The sequence below is a fragment of the Choloepus didactylus genome, chromosome 8 (assembly GCF_015220235.1).
Source record: "Choloepus didactylus isolate mChoDid1 chromosome 8, mChoDid1.pri, whole genome shotgun sequence".
NCBI lineage: Eukaryota > Metazoa > Chordata > Mammalia > Pilosa > Megalonychidae > Choloepus > Choloepus didactylus.
The window spans coordinates 9,538,646-9,551,099 of record NC_051314.1 but is presented as its reverse complement, the minus strand read 5'-3'; the positions used below and the strand labels follow the sequence as shown (position 1 = coordinate 9,551,099).

Below are 12,454 nucleotides of genomic sequence, written 5' to 3'. Positions count from 1 at the left end.
AGGAATGAAATACTGGTTCATTTTACCTACAACATGAATGAATGAAACATTAAGCTAACTGAACGAGGCCAGTGATAAAAGCCTACATATTGCATGATTCCACTGACAGGAATCATCCAGAATAGGCAAATCCATAGAGACAAAAGTAAATAAGTGCTTGCTGAGGCTGGGCTGGGGTGGGGGTGGGGTTGAGGGGAAATGCTTACGTGCTTATGTGTATGGGTTTCTTTTCGGGGTAATAAAAATGTTCTAAAATTGATTGTGCTTGCACAACTCTGTGAATATACTAAAACCTGTTGAATTGTACGCTTTAAGAGGGTGAACTGTATGGCATGTGAATCTTACCTCAATAAAGCTGTTATCACAAAAAAAGAAAAGACAGCATGAGGCTGGATCTATCCAGGCTGGAATCAAGCCCTACGGGACCCAAACTGGCTGCCCTGGCTGAACTTGTGACGTTCTCTTGGGCAATGTTAAATTCCTAAAAGTAAAAGGGTAAATATTTACACTGAGAGCTGCTGGAGTAACTGACAACTTTGGAAAGCTGTGAAAACAAGAGGTTGTGGCCCATGGAAACAGAAACACAGAGGCCCCCAGTGGAAAGGACAGAAACACGAGGCAATCTGACCATGCCCTTAAGCGAGGGCCTCTGCCGACAGAGAGACAAACGCATGGCGAGCTCAAGGATTCCAACACGGACACCCTCTGTGTGGCCTCCTGCTCTGCAAGGAAGCGCGGTAACAATCAAGTTGTAAGATCACGAGGCTAGGATCTGGTGAAGCCAGGATGGCCCCCAGGTACCCCCAGGCCACCTCAGATGGACTTCTGCAAACATCTTTCCTGAGACAATTCATCTCAATAGGGACAAATCTGTACTGCAAATTATTTGTAGGAAAATTTTAATAGGGAAGCAGAGGAAATGGCCAGTTCATGACTCCTGTGTAACAAGCATAATCCCGGATAAACTATAAAGATGGGACAGAGGTGGGACCCAGACCCTAAGGGACCCCTTTGAGCATCTCCAAATAGATTTTATGGGTCATAAATACATACTAGTAATAGTATGTTTATTTTCTGGATGAATTGAAGCAGTCCTTTGCTGGAAACAAAACAAAACAAAACAAAACAAAAAACAAACCAAAAAAAACAACCCAGCAGTCACAGGGGTTAAAATAAGCCTAGATTTCCTGCTCCTTATTCGAGACATTGCAACTTATTTAGTGATAGGGTGAACACATTTTACTGGGAGACTTACTTGTGAATTACTCAGAAATCTCCCTGTCTTTTTGGTCCCAATTTTCTGGGAGAATAGGAATAAATTTTTCAGAATGGTAAAGTTACCATTTAAGGGCCTTAAACTGGAGTTCTCCAGAGGATGTCCAGAACCAGACTGTCCACAGAAGATGACTGTCACCCATGATTCTTGGAATAGGCAGATGACGACCTGAAGTAGCTAGCTTTCCCCAGACCACTGGAACCAACGCTCCTGGGTGCTGGGCACACTGATTTCCACACTCTCTTTCGCATACTTCTGCCTCCTATTCCTTTGGCGATGCTTTTCACCCTACAGCTTTAAGGTTGTACAGTTCTGACTTAGCCTGTTGTGTTCCCCTTAAAATAACACACCGAGGCTAGGCTTTATTAGGGGCCACTGCCTCCCTCATTTTAGAGTTCAGTTCTCCCGAACCGCTAGTGTGGTCAATCTACAAAATGGTACAAAGGTACGGTACATGAACTTTATTTATTACAGTTCTCTTTGTAGACACTATGTAAAAATGCAGGCAAACGGCCTTGCCCTGAGAGGCGGGTTCCGCGGCTGCTGGGATGTGTCCATGGCTGTGGATGACAGCCAACCCTGAGACAAGACACCTCCAGCTCCACTGAGCTGGTCACTTGGAAATCCAGCTCTTCAGTGCCACTCGGGGCCAAGGTTCACTGTCCTGTGGGCTCTGAGACCATTCCAAGTGTCTTATGTCCTAACTGTACCTTCTTGCAAAGAATCCGAAGGTATAAAATCCTTCCCGGGGATATAAATAACACCTGGCGAAGAAGACTGCGGGGATCAGAATCCCACTTCCAGGAACTGGACTATTCAAGGTGGTCATTCAAAATTTGCCCCTCATTTTGGATGAAACAGTCAATAATTCAGCCTGTGCTGGGGCGGAGGCACGACAAAGCAGTCAAAATCCCTAGCCCAAATAGTCACGGACAAGAGTGCCACCTTGGGTTTCCTTCTGGCCAACGAGGGGGAGTCGGTGCTGTGGCCAGACTTTATTTTGAACTCGGATTCACACCAGGGGTGAGGTAGAACAATCTGTAATAATGCTAGAAGAAAAAGCAGCCTGAATATCTAAGACAGACGTAGGGAGCTGTTGGGACTTGTTTTCCTGGTCAGGCGTGGGAGATCTTAGGTCATCGTTCCAGAGCCCTCCAGCACCTTCTGGTCACACCTTTGGTTACACTTGTTTGTCTCAGTCACTCAACGTCTATTGTCCAGAACATTAAGTGCTTTTCTGTAGCTACTACCCCAGTAGATGACTTAGAAACAAAAACAGGGTGAAATCATGCCAACTGACACTTGACCTGAGAACCAGACCTCCAAGGAGAGGCCAGGACAGCGGGAGGACCCGACAAACCCTCATGGTCTCTCCCGAGGCCTGGAGTGAGAACGGTAATTAAAAAAGACAAAGTCCCCTCCCCATATTCCTAGGAAAGACGGTCAGTTCTCCAGAACTAGCATGACTCTACCCAGCGGATTAATGACACGTGCTCCAGAGAATGCTCCTCTAAAAGGCAACCAACCAAGGGCAGCCTCAGGCTTCGGACATCAGCCAGCTGGTGCCGCCGACACCCGCCTTGGTGAGCCACACACAACCAGCACAAACCCGCTTCTAGGACACTGACTCCTCCCGCCTCCAACTGACACGACCCCAAACCAACTCTTCCCCTGAGCCCCATACACTATGAGCAGCTTCACTCAGCACGACTTTGCCTGAGCAGCACAGCCATTCCTTAGTTAAGCAAGCAACGGGTTCAGCTTCTTGCTTTCAGAGATTAAGTGATGGTTTCCATTCTTTGATGCCTTTATTCATTCATTCAACAAGTATTTAAGGAGCGACGCAACTGCTGGGCACTATTCTAGGTGCTAGGAAACAGCGGTGAACAGAACAGGCGAGAAAGACCTGCTCAACCGTGTAGGGCTTATGTTCTAGTGAGGACAGACAGACACAGCCAACACGAGTAAATACAGTGTATGTTGTGTCAGGTGGTGAGAAGCGCAACTGCAGAAAATCCAGCAGGAAAGCAGAGGAGGCAGTGAGGGGTCTGTGTGGGGTGGTCAGGGCTCCATAGAATCTGGGGGTGCACCTGGAGGCCAGGTGAAGAGCATGTGTGGGCTCTGTTGGGTGCCAAGGCAAGTGAGGGTGGAAGGCGCTGGCTGGCCTGGAGCAGCCTCTGCCATTCTAAACATTCTGGTTTTCATTCTGGTTTTCTTCACTCTGGTTTTTATTTTATTTATCCTCTGAGAGTAAGGTGAGGAGTCACTGGAGGGCTCTGGGCAGGGGGCATGTTGCAACTCAGGTTTCTAGAAGGATCGCCCTGTGGGGTAGGGACCAGGGAGCTACTTCTTCTCTGTCCCCACCAACGATGTGGAATGAACCCCGGAACCTGGGACAGGGCCACAGTAGTGCAGCCCACAGGAGGCAGTCAGCGCGAGTCGGTGGCACCAGTGTGGTGGCACAATGGAGAACTCAGCCCCCAGTGCTGCTGGCAGAGGGTACACGAGCACCCTGCCCCTCTGCCCACCGTGGGTGGGGCTGGGCCCCTGGGCACGTTGAGGGTCTGCAAAGAAGATGGATGCAGTGCTCTCTGCCCAGGTGCCCCCACAGCCCAGGCCCCGAAGCTGCTGCACACTGCACACCCTACAACCATGTGACTCAGCTCCCAGCCCCTGCAGGTCCCCGTTCTCCCCGCTAGGCCACTCTTCTTGTGCTAGCCCTCAATCTCATAAACCAACCCCCTCCCTAGCAACACAAGGCCCAAAGAAAGTGGCGAACCTGCCTGGCTCACCTTGGAAGAGTTGCCGCCCCTCCGGAGCCCAGTCCTCCGAGCACGAGATGGAGGGGACAGAGGAGGCCCACTCGGCCTCTGCCCTGGGTGCCCCCCCCCCCGCTCCCTGGGCACTCACCCACGCAGTCCTTCCGGTTCCAGTGCAGCCGCCTCCCTGGTGGGCAGGTGCACTCATAGCTGCCCTTGGTGTTGACGCAGCCCTGGCTGCAGCTCCCGTCGTTCATGCTGCACTCGTCCACATCTGGAAGCGCAGGTGGGAGTGAGGGCAGGAGGGATGGCAGGACTGGCCAGCCCCAGTGGGCTGTCAGGGCAAGGGACCACCCAGGAACAGAGGGCTGAGGACCACCCGGCCCATGCCCCCTGCCTGACACAGTCAATGATGCAGACGGTTGCCGCCCACTGTCACATACAGAGATGCACAGGTAAACTGCTGTGCAGGTACACAGCTACACAGGTATACAGGTACGTAGGTATGCAGCTACATGCACTTTCCTGCCAGGAAGCAACACCCTCCCCTAGTGGACCTTGGAGGATTTCTGAACTCAAGCAGCCGCATGCAGAGGTAGAGCAGAAAAGGGCACAGAAAATTAAATTCCAATCCAACCAGGTCTCCCAGAGCAGGGAATGGGCACTATGGGCCAAGCCCCCTCCAAGCCTCAGTTTCCCCTCCTGTACCGAGTCACCTCTAAGGGCCCTTCCTCCTCTGATCACCAAAGTCCAAAGCACCCATGGGAGATGGGGGGCCTGGGCTGGCACCTCACTCCAGCTGCAGTGGAAGGACTCAGAGCCTGGGCTGCCCACAGGCCAAGGAGCGACCAGCTCAGGGGCCAGTGCCCAGACCTTGAGAGGCCACTGCAGAGGCCACCCCCAGCACCTGCTGTGCCCTGACCGCTCTACTGCCTGACCCCTGCTGAGTGAGCATGCCACTCCCATGTCGTGGAAATGGGAGCGACACCCAGAGACCACAGGGCCACCCTTGACTCCTCCTTCACCCGTTCCGCTCCGCCCATCACCACTTCCCTCAGCCCCAGCCCCTCAGTACACCTTGAACCTGACCTTCCTCCCACCCTCCCCACCATGTCCTGGCCCCACCTGGCAGCTCTTACTCCATGCCTGGAGCCACCTGCCCACTGGGGCCCTGGGGTCCAGGCTTGCCACCTGCACTCTGGCAGCCAGAGGCTCCTGCTACGTGCGACTATGCCACCCCCTGCTTGAATGGGGAATAAAACCTCAAGTCCCCTCCCAGACTCACAAAGCCCCACGGCCTGTCCCTGCTGCCTCCTGGTCTGTATCTCCAACCACGCCACCCCCACTTCCCTCTTGGGGCTCCAGCCACTCCCACTGCCTCTCAGTCCCTCTGCTCTCTCTGCCTCAGTGCCTTTGCACATGCGGTGCCCTCTGGAATGCTCCCCCACCTTCAGGTTCTCCCCAAAAAGTCCCCAAGGGTGTCTCAAGACTCCTGTTGTGACTGCCCCCACTGGAGTGAATTGCCCATGGGGTTCTCTCCGTAGTGGTGTACCCCTTCCAGACAGGGCCTCCCCATGCCCGCTGTCACCAGGCTCGTGCCCACAACTTGGCTGAGGCCTGGTACCCAGCAGATACTTGCTGCCCCACTCCTTGGCCCCGCTCTTGGCCGACCTCCTCTGCCCAGCTGCCCCCAGCCTTGCTCCCTCCCTCCCAGGCCCAGCAGCTCAAGATCGGGGGGGACGTGGGGTGCAGTGTGGGTGGCCGTGTGGCCAGGCGCGTGCCTGGGGGGAAGGTGGCCCTGGTGGGCAGGCTGCAGACCTCCGCAGTGGGTGGTCCCGTAGAGCGTGTAGCCGCGGTGACACAGGCACTGGAAGCTGCCCGGAGAGTTGATGCAGACGTGGTCACAGGTCCGCTCGAAGGAGCACTCGTCGATGTCTGTGTGGCCGCAGGGAGACAAAAGTTGGGGGAGGTGTTTGAGGGCATGGCAGGGGGGCTCAGCCTGTCACGCACTCAGTCACTCAACTGACAGTTCCCAGGCCCTGAGTGGAGTCACTGGCCAACTCTTGGGGTCCAGCAACAGCTGACCCACCACGGATGTTCAGCTTCTTGCTGTGGCCCCATTTTCCATTTCACCGCCACTGACCCTGGGTTAGAAGCCACCTCACACCTTTTCTGGAGGTGAGCAAGGAGAAGGATTTTGACTCAAGGGTTTACTGTGATCATTATGAATCTCTGTCAGTTTAATATCTCACATTAAACCATGATTAAGTTAAATGTTTCATCCACTCCTGCAGGAACTTCATCCCACTTTTGAAATGAGAAAATTGACTGGGGCTCACCCAAGGGCCCTGAGAAAGCAACTGAACTGGTCCATGAACTTAGTCCTCTTGGATGCTGACCAGTGTGTTTTCCCATTATTCCTGGAGTTCTCTTGAAGAGATAAGGAAAATACCCAAGTAGAAGGGGGGAAACATGCCATTCTTAAGGGTTAACAAGCTAGCCCTACCAGTATGTGAAATTTGGTTTTGAGCTTGCTGGCAGCCAAGGTGAAAAGGGAAAGAGGAATAGTGTTCTTCATGACTGAAAAGGAAGAAATGAACCACATGCTCACAGGAGACAAATCCATGCTGGCCATAAATTCTGAGGAAAACACCTCCCATGGCACAGTTGATGGGGGCTCTTGAGGGCAAAGCAGACAGTTACCCGGCCCTCCACGGGTACAGCAGTTAGAGTTCATTCTTCACAAACACCAGCTTATGCGACTTCATGCAATATTCACAATATGTATGTGTTTATAACAACACCCAAGGAAGGAATTGCACTGTAGGGGCTTAGAGGAGGCTGCGATCCCTTCCAGCAGTGGGGTCTGGGAAGACTTCCTGATGCCAGCACTGCCTGGGCAGACCTTGAATGATGGGGACCTTGAACGATGGAATGAAGAAATAGGTGTGGGGAAGGGCTCACAGGCTAAGAGAACAGGACAGGCAAAGGTCCAGGGTCCCCCATCATGAGTGCCCTGAGAGCCCAGGACAAGTCCAGCAGGGGGTCCAGGAGCATGGGCCCTCCCTGCTGGACGCTCAGAACGATGAGCTGGGGGAGAAGACATGGGTGGGGGCAGAGGCTTGCCCCAGAGCCCCAAAGCGGCCACAGTGCCTCGCATCCTCCTCAGGCAGCTGCCCGTCTCTCTCAGAGGGCAGCTGCGCATGCCAAGCCAAGGACCCTCCCTCCGCCCTCCACAGACCAGGGAAGGCAGACCCGGAAACCAAGTCCAAGTGTGGAGGGGCCCTGAGGACGGGCCCCTTGGCAGATGCCATGCTCCCACCCGGCCCTGGCAGCTCTGAGAGGGAGACAGGCCTTGACCTCGGAGGCCAAGGAGGGCAAGTGATGGCCCCAGGTCACACAGTGAGCTCAGGGGTGGGCTGGCCCTGGACCTTCAGGGCCTTGGGGGACCACATCCCCTAAGCACATCATCTGATACCTTGGGGCCTCACACCCTTGGGTGTCAGTATCTGAGCTGCACTATCGGCCAAAGCTGTGAGCCCCTGATGCAGGCTCGGCCACATGGAGTCTGCAACTGTAGGTGCCCAGAGGAGCAAAACCAACTAGAACACCTCTGGATAGTCCACAATGAAACTAAGACCCCCCACCCCTGGCCCCCAGGGCACCCATCTCCTTTCCAGGAGCCTTATCCAGCCCCACAGGACTCCTTGGGGTCCCTCAAACTCCCTGGTCCCAGAGTGCCACCTCTGGGGTGGTTTACATGCCTGACTCCTGGAAAATGACGACTTATCCTTGAAGCCTTTCAACGATTTCCCCTCCCCACGGTAAGCCTTTCTTGACTGCTCGTCTCCACTGTCCACCTTCTGGGCTCTCTCTGCATCCTGGACACCCTGCTGGACTTGTCCTGGGCTGAGATTCTTGGCTTTTGCCCAGACTTCTCCCAGATTGGATGTGTTTGATCTGTTAGCCTGACTCATCTCAGGCCCCAGGGCCCCAAAGGAAGGCCCTGCTGAAGGGAGCGGCAATGTGCAGCGTGTGCCGCCAGGGGGCAGCACCCCCGCGAAGCCAGGGGGTCGGGCCCTGGAGGAGGCCGGGGCTGCTGCCTCGGCCAGGGCTGCGGGGCCCCGGGACACGCGCCGGTCGCCCTCTGGGCCTCGGGTTCCCATCTACAAAAGAGAGAGGCTGGCTGGTGCCCGAGAGTCCCCAGTAGATTCCTGAAGCTCTCAGGACCCCAGACCTTCTAGGATGGATGCGCCAGCCTGGGGACAGGAGCCCACTCCGAGGAATGAGGAGCCACGCCCGCAGGCCCCGGCACCCCCACGTCACCTTCTGTCCTAGGAAGCTGCCTGAGCCGGGAGGAGCCCTGAGGAGGAGAGGGAGGGCCACAGGCCCGAGGGCTGCCAGGGCATGGCAGGCGGCTCACCTTGGCAGGTCCGCTCGTCCGTCAGCAGCTTGTATCCCTTCCTGCAGCCGCACTCGAAGCTGCCCACAGTGTTCCGGCAGAAGTGGTCGCAGCCCCCGTTGTTGGCCAGGCACTCGTTGATGTCTGCAGGGCCAGCGGGAGGGGTGGGAGAAGGAGCTTGCGCCGTCTGTCCGCTCAGGGTGTGACAGCGGCACCCACCCCCATCCTGCCCTGGCTCACCGGCTGCCCGCTGCCCAGGGCTGCCTGCTGGGGCCCCCGGCTGAACAGCGGGGACGGGGGGCCTGCGGGGAGGTGGGCTAGCCTGCTGCGGCCCCGAGATTCGGTGAGCCTGGCGTTCAGGGAATCATGTAACCGGAAGGAACCAGCACCTGCAGCACCAGGCAGAACAGCGGGGACGAGGCCACCCACTGTGTCCCCTTCTATGCACACTCAGGGAGGTGGCCGTCCAGCTCCACCACTGCTAGCGAGGGGCCTGGGCAAGCTCCTTCCCTCCCAAGCCTCGACCTCCTTGTCTGTAAAAACCAGGACAATTGCCGCACTTCCTTTGAAAGACACCAGGAGGATGATGTGAAATAACCTTCAGAGTGCTGGTACTTTGTCTGAGCTCAATAAACTTTTTTAAAAAGTAGGTGTTGATGTCCCTGTTTTGCTAAGTAACTTGCTCAGCGGGCTACAGCTGGTGAAGGCTGGAGCTGGGAATTTCACCTGGGCCTGACTTCACTGCCTGGGTTCTCCCGGCTACCCCACCCCATTCCTCACCTCTTTGTTTAAGCTGTTTGCTTGGCATTTAATGAGCACTTTGAAGGGTTCCTGGTCCAACCTTATGCAATAAATGCACCCCCCACCACCCTCCACAGACATCCCTCTCTGCCAGTCAGCTTCTGCTTGCACACCTCTGGTAACAGGGAGCTCTCTCCCTCACAGCCGAGCCTTGGCTGTGGCAGCATGAAGATGCCTGGAGTGCTGACTGCGAGAGCCCCCTGCTCTCCTGGGCTGTGCGTGCTGGCTGCAAAGGCCCTGACCACTCTTTGGGCCCCAGGCCAGCCTGGCAGAGACCTGCCTACAGAGGCCCTGTCCCCAAGGCGCCTCTTCCCCAGGAGATGCAGTCCCAGTTACTCCAAAGTTCCTCCTGGGTGCCAGCCTTCAGGACCCCCATCCTGGTCACCCCACTGTAGACATGACTCAGCAATTAGTAACAAAAATAGAGATGACTTTCCTGATTTAGAGGGGGGTAAACCTGCCCCCATTTTACAGATGGGGAGCTGAGCCCCATGGAGGCGGAGGGATGTGGTGCTGACCACACGGACTCCAATCTTGGCTTGACCCCCCTTTGTGTGGCCGTCACTGTTCTCATTTCCTTTAACTCAAGCCACGTTGGCTAGACTTGATACGGTGGAAAAGTCCTAAAGCAGTGTTTCCCACAGAATGTTCTGCCACCACAAAACAAAGAGCAAACCTGTGGTCAAGTAAATGAGGGTAGTGGGGTGAGAGGGGGCCAGGCTGGACCCCTGACGTGGGCATCTGGAGCCTTTGGGGGGCCATGTGCCCAGCACTCCTCCTGGGAGGCAGCCACGTGGAGCCTCTTTTCTGTGGGGCCCCTGGTGGGACTGGTGCACAGGAGCCTCTGGGGAACACTGGGTGCTCAGTGCACCCCGTGCCCTAGACGGATGTGCCAAGGCACGCCCAGCCCAAAGACTCCTTCTGTTTACACATTCTGGCCCCGGGACAGCGGGCAGGGAGGGGCACTGAGGTGGCCCCCCTGGAGGGAGGCAGCCCGGGGTGCTTCACCAGACCCGGCTTCCACCCTGGCTCCACCCCGCAAGGCCCTGGGACTTGGCGCGGTCACCTCACCTCTGAGCACAGCAGGTGCTCTATGTGTTCACTGGAATGATGACTACGAGAAATGGTTTCTCAGCACCAGGAACTCTGCCCCACGTTAGGAACGAAGCTGCCTAAAGGGTGAAGCCCATTTTCCAGAATAACAGGACCCCTGGGCCTTCGGGGGTGTGCAATGTTGGCAGATGGTGAGGGTTCCAGCACTGCTGGGCCCTGCCTCGTGCTGACCAGGTCCAGGGCTTTCTGTGCCATGGCTCATGTGACCTCCAAAGTGACTGGGAGGCCAGATATCCATTCTACAGATGAGGCCGTGGACCCACAATGCCAGAGATGGGGTCACGGAACCACACCCAGGGAGGCAGATCTGAATCCAGGACCATTTGAGTCCAAGGACATGGACTTCTCCAGTGCACACCCCTGGCCCCTTAGCGGCCAGTGGAGGCAGGCAGAAGGCGCGGCCGGGCCTGGTCCAGAGCCCAGGCTCAGTCATCTCCCTCCCTACACCCCATCAGTTCCAACCTCTGGGATTACAGGGAGATGAGGAATTTCTAGCTAGAAGCCTTGGGCTGGAGAACAGAGGCTCATGTCAGCCTTGCCCCCACCTGCTGTGTGATCTTGGGTGGGGTAAGGCAACTCTCTGAGCGTCAGCTTCTCCATCTGGGAAGTGGGGCTGCTGATGGCTGTCTCTCATAGTCTCATTAATAAGAGCAAGGAAGTAATGCCAGCAGGTGATCATTAGCAGGCCTCCCAGCCCTCTTCTGGACTGCCTCCGGCCTTCTGGAACCCCAACCTCAGCCCCTTCCCCACTGGGACCCTCAGCTAAGGGGCTGTCATGGCAACCAGACAGGCTGAGGGAGGCACATCTGCTTGAGGCCCAGGCAGGGGTGGCTGCCGCTGGGGTCAGGGTAGGGAGGAAGCCCTGCCTGGCCAGCCCAGGACACAGTGATGGGTGCTGGGGGCCCCAGCTGGAGCTCCCACCCAGCCTTGCCTAGGCCCTTCTGCTCTGGGGCCAAACATCTCTCGGAGGCTGAACAAAAATGGATGGGGGATGGAGACAGGGAGCCAGTCCAGCCAAGGGTGGGCACAGGGCAGGTGACCAACCGCAGAGATCTGAGAAGTGTCCCCTTACCTGTTTAGGAGCCTTCAGAGGCCTCCCCATGAGACACAGATGAGGGCTGAGGAGCTCTGTGGGCAGGGCCTGGCTGCCCTGGCCCACCCCTTCTCTGCATCCTTGGCTCCTGCCTGCACCCTTGGGCCCCCAACTCTGGCCACAGCCACCTTGCACCTGCTGACCTTCCATAGGGAGGGCTCCACCCCACCATTCCCATGGGAAAAACTATTCCCCGGAAGACTTCCCTGATGTTTCTCCAGGGTTAACTGTCCCCTTGTCATGGACCGCCCTCGAGGGGATTAGGGGGCCTTGAGTGCAGAGATGGGGGCTTCTGGCTCCTGCCTGGCACCCAGCGCCTAACATGTGGCCTGCGCAGAGGAGCTGCCTCAGAGTGTGGATTGAGTCAGTCCAGGGTGACCCGAGACAAAGGGGAGGCGTGGGGCGAGAGAAGGGGGCGTTTCTGGCCATGGAGTGGAACATTCCATGCACCAGCCAGTATTCACGGTGTGTGCATGTGGGGGGGCGGGGGGAGAGGAATGAAGGGTGATGGGGTGTCAACTGCTCCTGTTCCCCCTGCCCAGCCTGCCGAGGGGACACAACTTGGCAGCCCAGGAGCCATGTGCGTGAGGGCTTTGGGATGGGAGCAGAGGGGGCATGGGGGAGTGGGCTGGCTCCGTGTGGCCAGCATTGCCCTGGGGCAGCTAGCAGGGAGGGCAATCTGGGCTGGGCTGGCCAGTGGAGGGCAGGCAAGGGCATACTCGCACCCACTCAGACAGGAGTAGTGGGCGCTGGAGAGGCAGGGAAAGGAGGCGGGCACTGGGTGGGGGTTCTCCCAGACTGTTCCAGAAGGTGTGGTGAGGGGAGGCTGGTGTCCCCAAGGGCAATCCAGGCTCCAGCCTGAGAGAGGGGAGTGACAGGTGCCCGGGGCCCTCAGGGGTTGAGGCCCTGGACTTCCCTCCTCTCGGAAGGGCCAGTTAGCAAGGTGCCGCCTCCCAGTATCAAACAGGAGCTGCACCCAAAGGAGAGATTTCAGGACTGGACCCAGCCTT

General features: G+C 56.6%; 1 protein-coding gene across 7 annotated transcripts in view; it reads right to left on the bottom strand.

Moving 5' to 3' along the window:
* SCUBE1 (signal peptide, CUB domain and EGF like domain containing 1) overlaps positions 1-12,454 on the bottom strand; it is a 145,582-nt gene that overhangs the window by 35,284 nt on the left and 97,844 nt on the right. For all 7 annotated transcript variants that reach the window (XM_037848437.1, XM_037848438.1, XM_037848440.1 and 4 more), the window contains 3 exons: positions 8,459-8,581; positions 5,854-5,970; positions 4,187-4,309 (listed from right to left, as the gene is read on the bottom strand). In XM_037848437.1, the coding sequence (XP_037704365.1) occupies positions 4,187-4,309; positions 5,854-5,970; positions 8,459-8,581 (363 nt within the window). The remainder of the gene's footprint in view (positions 1-4,186; positions 4,310-5,853; positions 5,971-8,458; positions 8,582-12,454) is intronic.